A 22,365-nucleotide genomic window follows, 5' to 3' on the forward strand; every position below is an offset into this window, starting at 1 on the left:
TACAAGTAATTTCAGGTCCATGATGCTGTGATCAGGCATGCAAAAATCTTTGGCCACAGGTAGATCCATTCTTTTTTCTCTTATTGTGTGGCGGTGAGAATTTATCCTTGTCCTCAGTTTCTGCCCTGTCTCCCCAACATACAGACCCCCAGTTGGACATTTAGTACAAATAATTAAGTACACCACATTAGATGTGACGCAGCTGAAAGAATCTGGGATCTTGCAGTCCTGATGTGAATTGGGGATCTTAATCTTGTCCGTGGTCATTATTAGTGATGAGTGAATATACTCGTTGCTCGAGATTCTCGAGCATGCTCGGGGGTCCTCTGAGTATTTTTTAGTGCTCGGAATTTTAGTTTTTCTTGCCGCAGCTGAATGATTTACATCTGTTAGCCAGCATAAGTACATGTGGGGATTCTCTAGCAATCAGGCAACTCCCACATGTACTTATGCTGGCTAACAGATGTACATCATTCAGCTGCGGCAAGAAAAACTAAATCTCCGAGCACTAAAAAAAATGCTTGGAGGACCCCCGAGAATGCTCGAGAAATCTCAAGTAACGAGTATATTCGCTCATCACTAGTCATTATAAATGGACAAGTTTTACACTCTTTCTGGTTGCAAGGAAAGGTTCCGGCAGCTGTTGGAGAGGACAGGGAGCTTCTGACAATGATGCTTCTCAGATTTGGGGGCTGCCTAAAACACAGTAGGGGGGGGGGTCTAGAAAAATGGATTGTAAGCGGGCATCTTTTTGTAGTAAAGGTTGTAATTTCCGTGCAGCTCCCCTTAGCACCTCCAGATTTGGATTGTAGGTAACTACTAGAGGTACCCGGTTATTTTCTTCTTTAGCTTTGTAATGTAGCAGGTGATTCCTCGATATTCTGGTTGCTCTTGTAATCTGGTTTTCAATTGTTCTTGGGTGGTAGCCCTGATTCAAAAAAGGTCTTTATAAGGCGACCAAGGTGTTCATCTCTATCCATGGGGTTGGAACATATACGATTGTATCTGATGGCTTGGCTGTAGACGATAGAGTTTTTTATGTGTTTTGGATGGAAACTGTCCCATTTAAGGTATGTTGGGCGGTCGATTGGCTTCTGATACAGGGATGTCTCTATTTCATTGTTCTGCAGTTTAATGATGGTGTCCAAAAAGTTAATTTCAGTGCAGGAGTAGTTGAGTGTTAAGTTGATGGTGGGATGAAATTGATTAAACTGTTGATGGAACGTCTTTAGCTGCGGCTCAGACTCTGTCCAGATGATTGAAATGTCATCAATGTAGCGGTAGTACGCCAGAGGCCTGATGGGACATGAGGACAAAAAGTCACTTTCAGGCTTGGCCATGAAAAGATTTGCATACTTTGGAGCCATTTTACTTCCCATCGCATCCCACTGTATGTTGAGGAGACAGGGCAAAAACTGAGTACAAGGATAAATTCTCACCGACACACAATAAGAGAAAAAAGAATGGATCTACCTGTGGCCAAACATTTTTGTCTCCCTGATCACAGCATTATGGACATGAAATTACTTGTATTGAAAGGTAACTTCAAATCTCAGAGAGACAGGAGAATTTGGGAGTATAAACTTATGACAACCTTTGACACACTTAGTGCTGGAATGAATGTGTCGCATGGATTTATGTCTTTTTACATCAATTAAGGAATTTGCACTTCACACCTTATGGGACATCATAACAAAGAACCAGACCCCAATCAGAGGACAATAAAACATTCACTCCTTATCTAAGAACTGTTCCAATAATTATGGACACAACTGTTTATCACTCTCAAATAATGACAGTTCTGTGTTGTGCTGTGTATAAATATGTGATTCTTCAGATGTTGTATTAGTCTATACCTGAGGAAGAGGCCTGAGTAATCTCAAAAGTTTGCAATTTGTTACCATCTTTTCAATTAGCCATTAAAAGGTATCAAACACTGAGGACTCTCAATTCCAAATATTATTCTATCTACTGGCTAACACGGTACAAAGATATACTGTATATCTTTCCTGTATCAAATCTGTAGCACTGATCAATTTACGTTCTGACATTTTGGGAAAAACTAATCCCCAATGCTGCTTTGCAGCAGATTCTCTGCATGTAATTCAGCAGTGAAAAATGCAATACACACGGTGTACGGGAATGATCCGTAAGTCTACGTGCCCATGGCTGCATCTACAGTAGAGATTCTGCAATGAAATGCACAGAACTGTTTTGAGAAATGATATTGAAAATGATGAAAACTGCTGTGAAGTCTCATTCCCAAATCAGCTACTGTAATTTCCTGTGCATTTATTTTTTTCAGAAATATTTCATATTTGCCACATGTGAACATACTCATAAATTGCTCATTCCTTATTTCTTGGGCAAGGAGCCTGAAAACAATCTGGGGCAATTATTGAGACTTGAGGTGGAAACACTGGCTATTAAAAGGCTATGTTTGCCCAGTCCAGGTGCCCAGTCAGCATTTTCCAGTTGCGAAAGGACAAATCAACGATAAAGGCGTCTCTTTAAGTGATTCAGTGCGCGGCAAGTTATCAGATTGCCTAGAGAAATAGTAAGAAGTCTGACATCCTCGAGGATTAGAAAAGAGTGTGTTCCGTGTGCTACAATGAGTGGATCTGCATATTCGGGGTAGTTTATTTCCCCGAAGTCTCGAGGGACCGCTCCCTATAGAACGCAGCCGGCTGTGACCTCCATATTTATTCTTCCTTTCAGCAGAAAAAACTGCAATAACAAAAACACGACTTTACTAGAAAGTGTCCAAATGTCTAGAGAGCGTGATATTGGATGGTAATTAAAGGAGCTGTAAAGGGCAGGATGCCGGATACATGCATCTTCCTTCCAATGGTTTACAAGAATAATAAATGCCTGGAGGATGTCGGCCGCTGGCGAAACATGTCCTGTAAGTCACCCCTGAAGAATCTGCGCCCAGGTGATGAGGAGGAACCTGAGCGGACTTTATAAAGGTCAGTAACAGTGGCCAAGCTGCCATTCACGCCTCACCTGGGAGATCACAGGGATATCTGTGCCTAAGAGAAGCTCAAGGGAAGATGAGCGACCATTACGACAGGCTGCAAATCTGTCACTAATGGATTGCACGTGTTTTGGAAAAATAAAAATCCTCTGCGTTTGTGAAATTGGAGGTACATGGATGTATAGAAAGACAAAAGCAAAAAAGTATGAACATGGATCCTTCTACAAAAACTAAGGATTGATGCAACCTGGTCCTCGCTGTCCTGTTTGGGTCTCAGATATCCTTTGCTATGAGCTACCACCTAGTTACCTTAGTACTAAGCAGACGCCATTAACATGCCATGTTTTGTCCTATTTCGTGCTCTATATATCGCCTGCGCACATCCAGCAATGCACTGATGTTATGAATTAGATACGCCATAAGCACATCCATACTTTCTGGTAGAGCGGTGGAAAGCATAAAACAGTCCTGTTTCTCATTAGTAGAGGCCACGGAGCCGCCAGGCTAAATAGCGAGTGGGAGAGAGTGGTACTCAAGTGACTGGAATCGAGCGTCACAGGATGTGCCTCCATACTTCAGCTTTCTATTAACTGTTTTAGGTGACTGTAGATCTGGATTCACAGCTACGCTGCTCAGTACTGCTGTATAATGTTCTCCATGCTGCTTCCGCACATGAGCTACATAGGGAAAGGGGAGCAGGAATCCCTGTCTGTATGTGATGTGCATGGCGGACATCATAGCAGCTTATCTACACCCACTAGCTCAAAGACAACTAGAAATTAGAATTGGCTGCACCCCTCACAGTACACATCAACGTCAAGTCACCTGCCAGGAACAGCAGCGCAGACATAGATGGATTAGCGCCACTCCAGGAGGAGACTATATATTGTTTTTATTTTGCATGGGGCTCAGCATTAGGCAGGTGTTGTCCACTAGAGGAAAACCCCTTTCACGATCTGTATTTTATATTCATGCAGAGTATTTTTTCTTTTTACTAGACCAAAATAGAATAAACCCAGGGAACACTGTGACAATGACAAATGTCAAGGAGAATGATTAATTGCTGTCAAAACAGCATCTCAACAGATAGTGAGGCACTTAAAACTCATGATTTATATATATATATAGATCTACATCTATAGGGTGGCCTGGCTTATAATATCACACTCGCTCCTCATATCTCTGCTATACAAATGATATTGAAAGTCCATATAGAAGTACTGTAAAACGTTTGTGGCTTAAGGCTTTTTTGCAGTGGGAAACAGGACAGAGACTTAAAGGACCCATCAAGCGGTGACAACTATTGGCTTCTAATGTGACCGAACTGTGCAAGAATAAGAGGCTCCTGAGGAAAGAGGCCAAGGCGAAGTGTTGGGAAAACACTTTTTAAATTATGTACAGGCAACATATTAAGAAAGCAGAAATAAAGCAAAGAGTAAACCTCTGCATAATAGTCAAAATGGCTTGAATCATTTACCACCTCCAAGCAATTCCGAAAAGAAGCCATCTGAAGTTCTGAACTGAATGATACTTTTATAAGATGTCCTCATTTTTGCAAAACACTGGACGTATGAATGAGGGGTTAGGTTGTGGATTTTCTGCACACAAATCTGGTGGAAAATCTGCAGCAAATACATAACATGGGAACTTACTCTAAAGGGTTTGCTTTATCACAGAGCCACGCTCTGGCAAACAGCGGATATTATCGAGGGAAGAGTATGAATGAAGTCAACGTTGTATTAAAAGGCGGACGATCGGATGAATGACTGTCTGTAGATGGGTTGAAGCATTTATCCACCATCACCTTCATCTCACTGCCGAGAGAATATACAAACTGGACCCGGCACGTGTGGAGCCAAATGCATGCATTAAAGATGCCATCCTCAGAGGACCACGTCCCCAGAAAGATTGGCTTTGGCATTTCATTTCTTGCTGTCTGTTTTCTTGCTGTATAAATGTTTCAGTTTTTACTAAAGGGCTAAAGACGGAATACATTAACATATAAATATCACAGCCCTTCCTCACCGCAGAGAATGACGAGAGCCAAAAATAGAGGCACGGACGGGAATCTGCCCATGTTTTATCTCATCCTACAATGGTATCGCAGGGGAAGGTTTAGAAAGGATATGAAAACGAATAAAGGGCACTTTCTGAATTTAGGGTCGATGCAAGGACCCTGATGACGTCCCAATGGGTCTCTATACCTCGGACATTCGTTGTGCCACCACAGAGCGCTGTGTTCTCCCTCGTAGCAGTGCAAGCGATATAGACTAGGAGGGTGAGATAAAACAGTTTGGGCCCATAGCAGACCACAAAGGCAACAGCCACCAATGTGACGACTGCAGCACACAACGGCGATAGCGATTGCCTGGTTACTCTTTTGCCACCATGTCGTTCATTCAAAGGGAATGACAACCACCGGCACCTATAGAGCAGCTATGGAGGTGGCAGCTCCTACATCTGCACAAGCACTGTATACCAATAACACAGATTTATTAGGCTATGTGCACACATTACTGAGCAAAACAGGACATTATCTGCATGAAATCCGCATGCGTTTTTCTCGCGTTTTTACCGTGTTTTTGGTGCGTTGTTGTTTTTTTTTTGCGGATTTTTCCAGAGGTTCCCAATGCAATAATATAGTGGGAAATCCGCAAAAAATCCACAAAATTAATGAACATGCTGCGTTTTTTTTACCGCGATGCCACATCATTTGCACAAAAATTGCGGAATGCATTCTAAATGATGGGATGCATAATGTATGCGTTTTTTTCACATTTTTATAGCGAAAAAAAGGCAAAAACAAAACGTGAAAAATCTGCTACGTGTGCACACAGCCTAAAAGTAACTGTGAAAAATGCAGCATGTTACTGTCCCAGCAAAGTAAATGCGATTTCTGAAATCTCATGCACACGCGCCTTATTTTTTCAAAGCAGACTTGAAGCCATTTCATATCTGCAGAATGTCAATTCTTTCAGTGCTTTTTCACCTATTTTAATGAATAGAGAAAAAAAATCCACAGTCATGAAAAAAAATACCCAAACAAGGAGACAAAAATGTGTGGGGTTTTTATGCAGTATTTTTCCTGACAAGAGTCATATTTGATGCAGATATATCTACAGCAAATACTTACAAATATAGGAACAAACGTTACCACTAGTGTAATTCTATTTAAAAAATTATATATGTGGAAAACTCTTTTATATTTTGCTTTGGGTGTTTTTCTTTTAAATATAATATTAGATTGTCTTCTCCAATCATTGAAACCGACTGCACTCTGCTGTCAGATGGGAACTAGCACATAAGCTCTAACTGTGTGAACTGACACATACCTTAGTTCTGAGTTCATTTAGTGTGTGTGCGTGTGTGTGTGTGTGTGTGTGTGTGTGTGTGTGTGTGTGTGTGTGTGTGTGTGTGTGTGTGTGTGTGTGTGTATATATATATATTTATCTATTTTATACGTGTTTAACCTCTCTAGGAGACACTTTATTGAGTGGAAGGAGGAAACACTTTTTTTCCAAATAGATTTTGATTACTTGCATTGAAAATTACCTGAATCAAAAACATAATGGGATAACTGTGGAGTTGTTGGACATGCGATGGTTGTGTGTGCGATAACAGGTCCTTTCCTTCTGGGTCCTGATCCATTAGCTATGTGTAATAACGCGCTGACAAGACATTTAAACGTTCCTCCTAGGAAGTGATTGGCGCTTTGCCAAAGGTGACAATCCATCATTGGTTTTTCTACTGCGGGCAGGTCTAAGGATTACCCCTGAGCAAAAAGGAGTCTCATATGACCCCAGTACCTCCTCGTACTTTAGTGTCACCAAAGTCTCTGTTCTAAATACTATAAACTACGATGATAAGCTCCGCCAGGTCTCGCCTGTATGAAGATTCAAAATCTCCTGTCCATGTTTCGCCTTTGATGCTGAAAGCTGTACATCAGACTCAAAGGGCAATAGTGGCCTTGCTTCTTGAGAAAAAAAAACCCTGAAACTTACAAAACTTTTTTTCCCCTCTTTTTACATATTACCCATAAATAACAATTTTGGAACTTTTTCCTTAGAAGGCTGCATAGTGCGGATCCTCTGTTATTCCTGATGGAAATGTCTAAATACGAAAAGGAAAACCCAAGTGCATAATGCTTGTGAATAGAACCACCATGTGTAGATGAGTATTTCACAAGAAAATCACAAGAATTTCACAAGAAAACAAAAATAAAACCACTCCTAAGAAATATTGTAGACGTGAGCAACTGGAGTTTAAATAGTTAAAAAGGTAAAAGTTATTTATACAAAGATAACAATTATGTAGAAATGCATATAGACAGACATAATTTGGCAACAGTGTGTCAAAATTGATGTAAGTATATACTATGAGTAGATCAAATATGCCTCAATAATAATGGCAACATAGTCAAATTGTATCAAGCTTGGTATGTGTAAATTCAACAATGGTCCCATCGTACCCATAGATGAGGGAGGCCAGGGTTGTTACCAAGATTAAGTACAGAAGTCCCCGACGTGTGATTTCCGTGTTTTCACTTGCTTTCTCAAGGGGAGGTAATCAATTGACTGAATAATTTGACTTTGATGCCATTATTATTGAGGCATTTTTGATCCGTAGTATATACTTACATCAATTTTGATACATTATTGCCAGTCAGCGATTGTTATCTGTCTGTCTGTCTTTTTAATTTGCATTTTCACCTAAATAAAGCTTATCCTTTTAACTATTAAGGCTATGTGCACACGTTCAGGATTTTTCGTGTTTTTTTGCTATAAAAACACAATAAAAAGCTTAAAAAACGCGTACATATGCATCCCATCATTTATAATGCATTCCGCAATTTTTGTGCATATGTTGCTTTTTTGTTCGCAAAAAAACGCATCGCGGTAAAAAACGCATCATGTTCATTAATTTGCGGATTTTTGGCGGATTTCCCACTACATTATTGCATTGGGAACCTCTGGGGAAAAAAAAATCAGCAAAAAAAACGTGAGAAAAACTCAAAAAAAAACGCATGCGGATTTCTTGCAGAAAATGTCCGGTTTTGTTCAGGAAATTTCTGCAAGGAATCCTGACGTGTGCACATAGCCTTAAACTCCAATTTTTCCTGTCTACAAAATGTCTAAATAAATCGATAGTGGGGTCTTTCCATTTGGGTGACCCTTCACAGTCTGACACTGTCCAATCAGTGTGCGATATCCAGAGACACAACCCTTTGGAAAAACAAAAGGATGGTAATGCCCAGTTGTCAATTTACTAAGACAAGAAGGAAAAGCGAAAAAAAAAGAATTACGGTAAGCAAAATCTTTAAAAAAAATAAAAATAAAAACCTACAGGAGACGCCGAGATGTGGAGCACATGGCAGACGTTGGCCAGCAAGATGTGGCCACAGTTTTACAGATACAACAAACTAATCGATGAGGCTCTAATTCACTGTTTTAATGGACCCTTTTTCCTTCCATCAGGACAGTACGCCTTCTTAGAATACCTGTATAGGAAAGTAGATCTAAAGGACCCAGGTAAAAATATATACTGCACAAAATACATTTTTTTTTCTTTTTAAAGGGGGCAGATTGTTTTAAGGACACCTTCATCGCATATTTATAGAATTGACTACGTTGACCTGCCGTTGGAGCATTATAAGACTGTCCCGACTTCGGCTTTACCATTAACAGAGCCTTTGCTTTAGACCAGTTTAACGTGTCCGATATTCACGGCCCGAGCAAGGACCACAAAGTTTGAACCCACCGCGGGTCTCCTGACCTAAACTGAACAGCCTCATAGGCATATATAGGGCTCAGGAGGAGTTCGGGTCAGGAGACCAGCGGACAGTCCTGACACTGAGGTTCATATTCTGAATGAAAAAAATCATATGCGGTACCAAGAACTCAAGGTTAGACGGACCTCCAGAAAGACCCTTTAATGGACCACTGTTCTGTTCTGCACAACGAGAACCAGGGGTCCAGTAGAGGATAGTGCCATTTGGGTCACTTGCCACCAGGGTCTTTTTTACAGAAGGATTTACAAATATATTATATCATATGTCCTCTGTGATAATAATGAAAATTACAATGCAATTAGAGGTGGAGGTAGACCCCAAGACTGAGATTTTGCGGAGGTCTTACCTGACGTGTCTGTGCTGCTGCCTTTTTGCATCCTCTCCTAAGCGGTTCAGGGAAGGTGAGCGGCTCCGTGGTACTTGGGAATAGCTCCCAATAGTTTTCACAGTTCCATTTGGATTATTCTGCATCTGTTGCAGTAGCTGTGGTGAAAGGCTGCGGTGTAAAGAGGCCGAGGCGGCGGACCACTCAGGGATATTATTCACGTTCAGGTTGTTGTCGCTGTTGGATCGAAGGAGGACTCTTGGTGCTGTCAAGGTGTGCTGCGGCCCCCTTCTCCGATGAGAGTAGCTGGGCGCTTCCCTGAATGGCACTGCAAAAAAAAAAATGTATATATAAAAAAAACCATGTGCACTAGGACCTGGTACTGTGCGCGATCCACATCACTCCGCCATTCCATACACTAAACACCTGCACTCAGCGTTCGGCTTTATGACTTTATTTTACTGACACAACCAGGCCAAGAAAGAAGGAAGGTTAAATGACAACACCCTCGTGGGAGCACAGAAATCTAGCCGTCTGCTGTGACAGACGTGTCAAATTGGACAATTTAATGAAATGCACCGCGAGAACTCTCAGATATATTCAATCTGACATTGAGAAATTAACAAAGAATACCGCCAGGTTCTGCACGGTTCCCGATGCAAAAACATATGTCATACACAAGCCGCCTCCTAGCATGGGGCTGTAACTATAATTCAAAGGGTGTCAAAAATGTTGGGCTCAATCTATTTACAGACCAATAGATGTTCATGGATGGCGAAGCGACGGGCGGAGGGATGTAGAGACATGCAGATTATGGTATACACACGTATGGAACGTAATAACTGTTAGATCATATCATATAGAGGCGAAGATGATGGGAAATGTGCTGCGAGGCATCTGTCTGTCACAGATATTCATTGGTCGCGGCCTCTGTCTGTCATGGAAATCCAAGTCACTGATTGGTCGCGGCAAAACAGCCATGACCAATCAGCGACGGGCACAGTCCGGAAGAAAATGGCCGCTCCTTACTCCCCGCAGTCACTGCCCGGCGCCCGCATACTCCCCTCCGGTCACCGCTCACACAGGGTTAATGCCGGCGGTAACGGACCGCGTTATGCCACGGGTAACGCACTCCGTAACCGCCGCTATTAACCCTGTGTGTCCCCAACCTTTTACCATTGATGCTGCCTATGCGGCATCAATAGTAAAAAGATCTAATGTTAAGAAAAAAAAAACCCAAAACCTGCTATACTCACACTCCGTTGTCCGGCGATACGCACGCGGCGGCTGCCATCTTCCGTTCCCGGCGATGCATTGCGAAATTACCCAGAACACTTAGCGGTCTCACGAGACCGCTAAGTCATCTGGGGAATTTCGCAATGCATCCTGGGAACGGAAGATGGCAGCCGCCGCGTGCGTATCGCCGGAGCTCCGCTGGATCCCAGGGGTGAGTATATAACTATTTTTTATTTTAAATATTTTTTAACAAGGATATGGTGCCCACACTGCTGTATACTACGTGGGCTGTGTTAGATACCGCGTGGCTCTGTGCTGTACACTACGTCGCTGTGCAATATACTACGCGGCTGGGCAATATACTACGTGGGCTGTGTTAGATACCGCGTGGCTCTGTGCTGTATACTACGTCGCTGTGCAATATACTACGCGGCTGGGCAATATACTACGTGACTGGGCAATATACTACGTGACTGGGCAATATACTACGTGACTGGGCAATATACTACGTCACTGGGCAATATACTACGTGGCTGGGCAATATACTACGTGACTGGGCAATATACTACGTCACTGGGCAATATACTACGTCACTGGGCAATATACTACGTTGCTGGGCAATATACTACGTGGCTGGGCAATATACTACGTTGCTGGGCAATATACTACGTGGCTGGGCAATATACTACGTGGGCTGTACAATATACTACGTGGGATGTACAATATACTACGTGGGCTGTGCAATATACTACGTGGGCTGTACAATATACTACGTGCGCTGGGCAATATACTACGTGGCTGGGCAATATACTACGTGGCTGGGCAATATATTACGTGGCTGGGCAATATACTACGTGGCTGGGCAATATACTACGTGGACTGTGCAATATAATACGTGGACATGCATATTCTAGAATACCCAATGCGTTAGAATCGGGCCACCATCTAGTCTGCTTAATAATCAGATATTTAAGCTAAGGATATAATTTTATATATTTTCATTTAAAGGTGCAGAAAACATTATCAGACGGGCACATTTTACCATTGTGCAACCCTACAAGAGGCCTATTCCACAGGGCTTGGATGGAATCAGCGCCGATACAATCAACTTATGACTTAAGATTATTAGCACTAGAAATGTTTTTGGGCTGCGAGTTATCATGCCGATTCCTCTTATTTCCCACCTCCTCCATTCTGCACAAGCTAATATGGGAGAGGGTTGAGCTGCTGACAGTGACTTCCACTGTATTTTCCATGCTGGGTTTGTCTTCTGCACTCTTTTTTTCATTTGCAGACGTTGGCACGTTTTTATTGTGTGCAGTTTTTGATGCATTTTTGGTGCAAAGCCTTTTTCAACTCAACTGAAGTAAAAAAAAAAAGCTGTGAAAGATGCAACATGTGTCCATGGGCAAAATATGCTATGTTGTTTTTTTAACAGCAGCACAGGCCGCAAAACATCCTACACACATGTACACCGATGACACATCGGACCAAAAGTTTGGACACACCTTCTCATTTAAAGATTTTCTGTATTTTCATGACTATGAAAATTGTACATTCACACTGAAGCCATCAAAACTATGAATTAACACAGGTGGAATTATGTACTTAAAGTGTGAAACATCTGTAAATGTCTTATATTCTAGGTTCTTCAAAGTAGCCACATTTTGCTTTGATGACTGCTTTGCACACTCTTGGCATTCTCTTGATGAGCTTCAAGAGGTAGTCACCGGGAATGGTTTTCACTTCACAGGTGTGACCTGTCAGGTTTAATACGTGGGATTTCTTGCCTTATAAATGGGGCTGGGACCATTGTGTTGAGCAGAAGTCTGGTGGACACACAGCTGATAGTCCTGCTGAATAGACTGTTAGAATTTGTTTTATGGCAAGAAAAAAGCAGCTAAGAAAAGAAAAACGAGTGGCCATCATTACTTTAAGAAATGATGGTCAGTCAGTCCGAAATGAGAAGGTGTGTCCAAACTTTTGGTCTGTACCGTAGATGACATCCGTGTGTCTTCAGTGTGACACATACTGGCGCCTAGGAAGCAGTGGTACTGTTTGCGCTGTTCCACGGCACCGGATGCTGAGGACAGCTCTCATCATTCTCCTCTACTAGTGCTGAGATCAGTGAGAGCAAGGGAGAATGATGAGAGTTGTATTCACCTAATGACAGCGAGAGCAGGCGGCAGCTGAAAAATTTTCTGCAGGTCAACTTTCCGCAGCTATTATCTGCTCTGTGTGAACATCCCTTAATGAGGTCCATTTTAATCCTTGCCATAGGAGCCTGGGGATAATCAGGTCATAAACTATATCCCGTGCCCCAAGTGTCGGCAATGGAATAAAATCTTCAAAGCTGGCAATTTTGTATTATGAAGGTTCAAATATGACACTGCTGTATATCCACTAGTGTCTAGTGACACTCTCGTTTCTCTATTGCACACCTGTGTAGTGTCAGCGCTTGTTTTATATATTTTGTCACGGATTTGTTTGCTATAGTGAGGGATAACGGGCAGTTCATGCCTGAAACATGTCTGTGCGATATATCTTATCCACCACCATGAATTATTTTAATTCCATGTTTTGAAATAAAGCTTTGAAGATTTTATTCAGTTGACGACACTTGGAATTTTTCTTCATATTTTACCGTGGGTCAGTGGTTTTCCTTGTTGCAGAAACGCCATATTGTGAACGGTCCTGATATTGAACACCACAGTCAGGCTTCAAACTTTTTTCTCATGCTATGAATATATCCCGTCTTCCCACCCCTTAGAGAACGTCTTCAAAGAGACCCTGTCACTAAAACAGGACTCTCTCGTGACAACTAATTACAGGGTGCAATTATGTTGTGTTATCCGCCTTGTGAAACATCAATAAGGAGCATGAAAAGCCACGTCCTACACAGTAAGAAAAGTACGTGGACCCTAGTTAACATTGGCAGATTAATGGGCATCGTTTTAGGTATGGTGCTCCAAATAATACAAACGGCCTCATTGGCGAGGCGGAAACTGGACCCCATCCCCTGCCTTTTAATGAAGAAGGCTGCACATGTAAGAAAGTGGCTTTAGCTAAGCACCACTGTGTAAGATGGTGTGACAGACGCTGGTGCTTCTCCAGACGGGAGGACTGAGATATCCAACACTTTCAATAATAACCAGCTACATAAAGCCAGTCTATAGCACATACAGTGCCTTGTGAAAGTATTCGGCCCCCTGGAACTTTTCAACCTTTTCCCACCTATCATGCTTCAAACATAAAGATACAAAATGTCAATTTTCGGTGAAGAATCAACAACAAGTGGAACACAATTGTGAAGTTGAATGACATTTATTGGTTATTTAACATTTTTGTGGAAATTCAAAAACTGAAAAGTGGGGCGTGCAATATTATTCGGCCCCTTTACTTTCAGTGCAGCAAACTCACTCCAGAAGTTCATTGTGGATCTCTGAATGATCCAATGTCGTCCTAAATGCCTAATGATGATAAATATAATCCACCTGTGTATAATCAAGTCTCCGTATAAATGCACCTGCTCTGTGATAGCCTCAGGGTTCTCTGTGAAGCACAGAGAGCATCATGAAGACCAAGGAACACAACAGGCAGCTCCGTGATACTGTTGTGGAGAAGTTTAAAGCCGGATTTGGATACAAAATGATTTCTAAAACTTTAAAACATCCCAAAGAGCACTGTGCAAGCGATCATATTGAAATGGAAGGAGTATCATACCACTGCAAATCTACCAAGACCCGGCCGTCCCTCTAAACTTTCATCTCAAACAAGGAGAAGACTGATCAGAGATGCAGCCAAGAGGCCCATGATCACTCTGGATGAACGGCAGAGATCTACAGCTGAGGTGGGACAGTCTGTCCATAGGACAACAATCAGTCGTACACTGCACAAATCTGGCCTTTATGGAAGAGTGGAAAGAAGAAAGCCATTTCTCAAAGATATCCATAAAAAGTGTCGTTTAAAGTTTGCAACAAGCCACCTGGGAGACACACCAAACATGTGTAGGAAGGTGCTCTGGTCAGATGAAACCAAAATTGAACTTTTTGGCAACAATGCCAAACGATATGTTTAGCGTAAAGGCAACACAGCTCATCACCCTGAACACACCATCCCCACTGTCAAACATGGTGGTGGCAGCATCATGGTTTGGGCCTGCTTTTCTTCAGCAGGGACAAGGAAGATGGATAAAATTGATGGGAAGATGGATGGAGCCAAATATAGGACCATTCTTGAAGAAAACTTGGAGTCTTCAAAAGACCTGAGACTGGGACGGAGATTTGCCTTCCAACAAGTCAATGATCCCAAACATAAAGCAAAATCTACAATGGAATGGTTCACAAATAAACGTATCCAGGTGTTAGAATGGCCAAGTCAGAGTCCAGACCTCAATCCAATCGAGAATCTGTGGAAAGAGCAGAAAACTGCTGTTCACAAATGATCTCCATCAAACCTCACTGAGCTCGAGCTGTTTGCCAAGGAAGAATGGGCGAGAATTTCAGTCTCTCAATGTACAAAACTGATAGAGACAAACCCCAAGAGACTTGTAATCGCAGCAAAAGGTGGTGGAACAAAGTATTAAGTTAAAGGGGCTGAATTTTCAGTTTTTGAATTTCCACAGAAATTTAAAATAACCAGTAAATTTCGTTCAACTTCACAATTGTGTTCCACTTGTTGTTGATTCTTCACCAAAAATTGACATTTGGTATCTTTATGTTTGAAGCATGATATGTGGGAAAAGGTTGGAAAGTTCCGGGGGGCCGAATACTTTCGCAAGGCACTGTACACAGACAGGGCGCCGTACAAGAGTCAATGTGAACAATTAGTAGAATGGGTGCTGTCTAAATGATGGCAGGTCACGGCCGGGGCCTTCTTCACGTCACGCTTGTGGTGAATGTTCAGCTTGTGCCCCAGGAACGCTCCGGACCTGTACACTACACCTGTCCATAGGCATGCATTGCCATACTGAGAACACAGTAACGTCCTTCTATCCCCTGTATGGCCGGAGTACATCAGTCTCGCAGATGTAAAAGTCTCTTCTGTCATACAGACAAGTGCCGAGGTTCTTCTCTGTCCATGCTCAGTGCTGTCCTGCTCTCATATTTTGCAAGTTGGAAATGTCCTTGTTGTTTCCAGCTTTAGGGGCTGCAAGGGTAGCAAGAGTATCCCTGTAGCGTGGGATACCCTGCCATACCTCCAACATATATGCCCATCTCACGTGTATGGCGGTATTCCCCTCATCCTTCAGTAGTATAGCTCTTACACACAACAGCTGTACAGACTTACAGACAGCACATGAACCATTTTCACGTGAAAAGTCCCAAGAGGTTAATAGCATTTTACGTGCAATATTACCAGCATAAAAATACCTTTTCAGCATTTTTTTGCTCAATGAGCAACATCTAATCAGTGCTGCCAAGGTGGAAGGGAGGTGGCTCTGGACAGAATCAGTCTCCTTCCCCCTCTGGCAGTTGACAACACAGTCCCTTCTCACTTCCTGTGCAGGATTATTCTCCGCTATACTACCACGTTACTACATAGGCTCAGCTCCTTTCCTAACAAGCAGACAGAAAGCGATTTCCATGGGATGATCTGAGGATCACTTTGCAGAGACTTGGGGATAGTGATGAATCATGTGTCACCAGCAGCACTTGGCTCATTATGGTCACATTACTATACACTGTTAACACCAGGTGGCGCTACACTATAAGTTCAAGACTTTTCACTGGGGTTCTTTCAATATCATGCACCATTTTTGTGAATTGTTCAGTGATTATGATATTTAGTGCTGGGGCAAATCCTTTGCTGAACTAGCCATATTCAGCCCCCACATCTGTCATGCTTAACCTTTGCAGCATCTGCATATGCCACAATGACTGACTCACTTTACTGCACTGTAACTCATCATGCAACTTATTTCTAAGGATAAGGCCAGAGAACAAATGAACCACAGCAGTCAAAAATTGCTGCAGTTTTGCAAGTAATTAAAAAAAATTGCTTGATTTTGTACAAAACTGGATGCATCATAACTGCACTGTGCGACAATACCCTCAGGTTGGGGTCAGCACGTGTCTCATCTGCTAAGAAGCCACTTCCTAAATGTTGCAGCAGTCGCCCGCGGTAGCATCATTGCAGAGGTGTGCTGCTTACTGTTAATTGCCACGTGGTTAATAATAAGCAAACCATGAGCAGTTCATTTTTTATCGATCCAATGGAAAACCACTACGACAATTTACAAAGCGGCTTCTCAACAGATGCACCCAGGACACTTGCTGGACGCCCACCAAACGTCATGTGCGACCCCCAAACTCAACCTGTGGCCATGTTCCCATGTAGCGTCAATGTTGTTTGTTTTTTCCATCTGCTTTTTTTGAGCAAAGTGATGTGATTTCATGAAGACTAATTACCACATTTAAAGACGCTGCAGAACTGAGGGTTATTTTTTTTCTGATAAGTCTCTCTGGGAATTCTGAAAAAATCCTTTGGTAAAAAAAACAACCCACAAAACGTGTTCTGAGTTCAACATTTGAGTTTCTGGATGAAATTTAAGGAGAAAAAAAAAAGACGCTGCTTCAAATCTGCACCAAAAACAGCAACTCCAACAACAACAAAAAACCCTGCAAAAATGGAAGAAATATAACAGATTTATTTTTTGATGAACAACTGCAAAAAGAAAAAAAAAATGCAGCGGAAAAATAACAGCAGCATTTTACACGTGCGAACTTCGCCGTAGAAAGCAGCAATCATTAAATCCTAATTACCAACTAAAGAATAAAATGGAATGACAATTCTGCAATATAAAAATAATCCCTCTGTTCAGATGAAGAGAGAAATGCAGGAAACGCATCAGGAATGGCGACATTCACAAAGCATCACCTTTATGGATCTCCGAGTCTGTAACACATTTCTCATTGAAGACGTCCTAGGGAAAAAAGACAAATGGTTCTACAAAATGGACATAAAATCTGCTGTCTCATCAGTTCTGCACAATGTGGGCTAATGTCTTATTCTGTAGAAAGCTACATGTATATAGCCGAGCCGCGCACACGCACCACAGAGGCGGCCGCCATGGGGCCTCAGGTGATAAATGTTGTAACCAGAGGTGCAGCGCAGGTGGAGAAACTGCCGAGCCTTCGCCGTCAGAGCAGTGATAAGGCTTCAGCTGGCGGCACGAGTAATCGAGGACAGACTGGTAACTACGTATGTGCGGCCCTGACTACCAGTCTGCTGTAAACGGCAAAGCTGCCCAGAGACTGACTGGCATTGAGCTGATGGCCATTCCTTCAGCTCTGGGCAGGAGCTTTGGGGTCACCGAACTAATTACACTGTTGGTTAGGATAGAAAAATACAAGCTCACACATATAGTACCTTCCTGTCCGCAAATGGATATTTGAACACTGAAAAAAAATCAACTTTATTTATGTAAATGAGGCTGCAGGTGCACTGAGGGCGGGCCAATTGTCAGCAAGTGCACTGAGGGCGGGCCAATTGTCAGCAAGTGCACTGAGGGCGGGCCAATTGTCAGCAAGTGCACTGAGGGTGGGCCAATTGTCAGCAAGTGCACTGAGGGCGGGTCACTGGTCATCAAGTGCACTGAGGGTGGGCCAATTGTCAGCAAGTGCACTGAGGGTGGGCCAATTGTCAGCAAGTGCACTGAGGGTGGGCCAATTGTCAGCAAGTGCACTGAGGGCGGGCCACTGGTCATCAAGTGCACTGAGGGTGGGCCAATTGTCAGCAAGTGCACTGAGGGCGGGCCACTGGTCATCAAGTGCACTGAGGGTGGGCCAATTGTCAGCAAGTGCACTGAGGGCGGGCCACTGGTCATCAAGTGCACTGAGGGCGGGCCAATTGTCAGCAAGTGCACAGAGGGCGGGCCAATTGTCAGCAAGTGCACTGAGGGCGGGCCAATTGTCAGCAAGTGCACTGAGAGCGGGCCAATTGTCAGCAAGTGCACTGAGGGCGGGCCAATTGTCAGCAAGTGCACTGAGGGCGGGCCACTTATCATCAAGTGCACAGATCATCCCAATTATTGCCATCTAGCGCCACACTTATGAGCTTGATTCACGTCTCTTCCTGCCGGCACAAAAAAAAGACTCCAATCAATTCCATGGCGGTGGTGCTAGGGCGGATATAATGTGGAGGATTGGTGGACTTGTATTAGCTCCTGTCCACCAGCGCCAGACAGCATGGCCCAGTAGGTAACTTCTTGAGTGAAGCCAAAGGAGGCCAATGGTAGCCAAAGTGGCATTAGGGACCACAGCCTCTTCATTCTAGTTCATTCTGTTTCTCTAAAAGCGTATTTACATACTGTAGTTGTACGCCATAAAACGCTGCGGCGTTGCAGCATTTCAGGAGCAAGACTGAGTTTTTTTTATGTGATGTTGACTGCATAGTGAAAAATGCACTTGTAGGGTATCTGCAAATGTTGTCTTTTTCAGGTGCGTCCACTCCATAACCTGCCTGAAAAAAGCGCTAAAGAAATGCTAAAAAAAAAAAAAAAAAGCATAAACATATGCACTGCAATGTAGAAACGACTCTGTGCTAATATGTTCAGAATTCAGAGCTTCCTTTAAGGGCATGTGCACGCGATCAGTAAACGCTGCGGGGTGGACGCCGCGTACTTGCACAGCGCCCAATGAACTCGTCAAAATTCACCTGCGTTCAATGAATGGCAGCGCTTTGGACGAAGTGAACGTGCACTGTGTCCGAAGCGCTGACACTCCGGATCGTGCGCACTTGACTTAACAGCTTCTGGTTTACAAGCTATAAAGCAGTGAAGTTCTTCAGGCGACTTTCACTTGGAAACCATTCACTATTATATATAGATTTATATATTGAAAGAAAGAAAAACTTTGACCTGGAAGTCGCTAGAAAATACACCGCCGGTGTGTTCTTGAAACAAAATTTAAAAAAAAAAACATGACAGGTTTACCCGAGATAAAAGGACGAAGTGTGCACATGCCGAAGTGTCCGGGGGCCAAAACTCTCCAGTCTGATTTGTGATGGGTTTCCTGACTCAGCTAAACAGCTTCATAGCCATATTATGAGGCTACAGGTTCATGTGACCCACGACCAGTCCACACTAGGACCGCGACACACCGATTTGTTAATCAGCACATAAACTCAGCCATGTTTTGCCTGTGTGCTGGCCGTTGACGGACCAGAAATTACGCTCCTCTAAACTGAGCCTAATTAAAAATTGTGACTACACTGTCAATCACCTGGGACAAGGATTCAGCTTGCTGATCTGACCTTTTATCTTAATGTCCTAGCAAATGCAAAGTAGCTAGTCGGCAACTTCCTACACCATCAGTTGGGTAACATCCCGGATGTCGCACAACATCAGAAAATGTTGTTCCGTCCAATGGAGTAACACACGGCGATATCAGAGTTGGATGGGTCACCGGCCAAACTGACCGACTCTGTCCTGCTGTGTCTGTGGTCATATACGTAGTATCATCTAAACAATACAAAGACACACAAACTTATAATAATTCTGTGCAAACACAGGACAAAGTTTCAATTCACCTTCCTAAATGCCAACCACTCATAGTCATAAAAATGGGGACAAGGACGACGGCACTTGAGGGATTTGCGAGGCGGTGACCTTCAGAGCCGCTGTTATTTTGAGCCTGGAAGGCAGAATGATGGAGAGGGATGCCAGTGATGTTACAAGGTATCTGATGGCGCGGTGGGGACAGGGTGCAGCCACCCAGTGGTGCGGGATATGTACGGCTACGTGTGCAGCTCGCTGGCACTGTGGCATGTAATATGTGGAATAATTAGACACCACAGGAGACTGATGACTAATGCTTAATCAAGCATCTGAGTGATTAGTTTGAGTTTTGAAAAAATGAAGATAAAAAAATCTTCCAAAAAATTCTATATAAATCATGTTCTAATAGTCTAATTTAATTCCCGCTCGTGCCATGTAAATCAATCAACAATCGCTCATACAATCGCTCATACAACATGAGACACTCGAGACATCAGAGAAGGTTGGATTTCTGCCAGATCAGCTATAATATACCCTGAAATGTTACACAAAGCGCAATAATCCAACTACCAGATACTATGGCGCTACTGTGGAACTACAAATACCAGCACCACTTAACCCATTTTAAATCAGATGTCAAAACCAACTCTTGGCATTAGCTGACTATTACTCGGTGGCATCATTATAATATCAAGATGTCTGTCGTAGAACTACAAATATCAATCATGCACTGAATCGATTAACCTGTGGAACCGAGGTGTCCTCCATACGAGGTCAAGTCGTCAGATGACGATGAAAAGTCGTAGGACTACAGGTCCCAGCAATATGTTATGGGGGGGGGACCTTATTTGAATCAGCTTAAAAAAAAAAATCAGTTGCCATAGAGCTGTGGTAGAACTACAGGTCCCATCAAGCAAATATTAACCTTGTCTTATTATAATGTATCGGGGATGTCGCAGAGCAGCGGTGGAACTACAAGTCCCAGCAAGATGACAGTTAACAAGAATGTTATTCTACTTATAAGAATGCAAATTTGGTACGAAGCAGGTACGGAACTACAGCTGCCAGTAAATCGTGATCCAACACTACTTGCAGCTACAAATGATGGGAGTTGTAGTAAAATTCTATTGATCTGGAGCCTCGGTGAGGTTAATGTGCAGCTTCTCACATATACACACATTATTCCAACTCCCATTCAGAAAAAAAAAGAGCCTGCAGCACATCTCGTCCATTCCAGCACCACTCCATCTGTTCTTCATCATCGCACAAACTCTCCAAAGGCAAGGAGTCCATATGAAGTTTAATAATATGTCTAAACCCCAGCAGCCGGGGAACAGCCCCCCGCTCCTACCCAGCAGCCGGGGAATAGCCCCCCGCTCCTACCCAGCAGCCGGGGAATAGCCCCCCGCTCCTACCCAGCAGCCGGGGAATAGCCCCCCGCTCCTACCCAGCAGCCGGGGAATAGCCCCCCGCTCCTACCCAGCAGCCGGGGAACAGTCCCCCGCTCCTACCCAGCAGTCGGGGAACAGTCCCCCGCTCCTACCCAGCAGGTGCCACTTACCTTCCTTCTTAGTGAATGCACTAAACAAAGACTTCATCTTCCTGAGTGTGAAGCGGAGACGTGCCACGCACCCCGAGAGTCAGGACTACTATCCCATCAGTTTCAGCTGCCAGCAGCCTACAGAGAGGAGCAAGTTCCTGGGAAGTGTGGAAGAGCGAGCATTGCTGGGAATGGAGAACCCAGGACTCTGGTGACGAGCCCACCCCATATCCTGTCCGTCAGCTGGGAAACGGCTGCGCGCAGACTGGAGACGCTCAAACATCTTGCGATCTTTCACAGAGTGAGTCATGTGAGCAGATCGGCTCTGTTCCTCCGCTATTGTAAGGATTGTATTAATGAAGAATTGGGCACGGAATTAGAGCGGTGGGAAAGGGTCGTACAATTAGGATGCCATTGTGCAGACTGAAAGGTACCAGATGGGGAGCAGCCACATGCCACCAAGGCAGGAACGGGACAGTAATCTGGAGATTTCTTAAAAAAAAGAAATCCACATGAAAAGGACAGCACACGCGATGAATTTGTAGCAGAAATTTCTGAATGGTTTTGGTGGATGGATTTCCGCAAGTCGAATACAGATGAATGGGAAGGGTGCAAGAATGAATGCATCAAATCTGCAGAGCATAAACTCACCCCATGAGCCTAAAGACGGTCACCGTGAGAAAAATGACCAGTCGCCTGGTTGGTGACTAGAGCTGGCCCACAAATTACCCTCGATGATTGCAACTAAATACCTCCTGGCTCGCAAAGAGGGGTAGAAAAAAAAAGTATGTTTGAAATTCAAGAAAATTTATACTTCACAAAAAACTTTGGAATATTTGCGAATATACATTTTCTTGTCGGGTGTTTACTGCTCACATTTCTGCAACAATCCTATCATTTAATAGCGCCTTCAGAAAACCATGTATTTCCTGCAGAAATGATGCAACTGGAAATGGGTTTCAGTCGCAGGAATTTCAACAATAAATGCGCCGCATGTACG

The 22,365-nt window shown here is 43.4% G+C and overlaps 1 protein-coding gene across 11 annotated transcripts in view; it reads right to left on the bottom strand.

The window, feature by feature from the left end:
• Positions 1 to 22,365, bottom strand: part of SHANK2 (SH3 and multiple ankyrin repeat domains 2) — a 528,042-nt gene that overhangs the window by 271,152 nt on the left and 234,525 nt on the right. For 10 of the 11 annotated variants that reach the window (XM_069738610.1, XM_069738617.1, XM_069738616.1 and 7 more), the window contains one exon: positions 9,112 to 9,418. In XM_069738610.1, the coding sequence (XP_069594711.1) occupies positions 9,112 to 9,418 (307 nt within the window). Of the gene's footprint in view, positions 1 to 9,111; positions 9,419 to 21,386; positions 21,628 to 22,365 lie in introns of those variants that run through there. The other variant, XM_069738618.1, reaches the window with a different exon arrangement.

The sequence above is a fragment of the Ranitomeya imitator genome, chromosome 9 (genome assembly GCF_032444005.1).
Source record: "Ranitomeya imitator isolate aRanImi1 chromosome 9, aRanImi1.pri, whole genome shotgun sequence".
Taxonomy (NCBI): domain Eukaryota; kingdom Metazoa; phylum Chordata; class Amphibia; order Anura; family Dendrobatidae; genus Ranitomeya; species Ranitomeya imitator.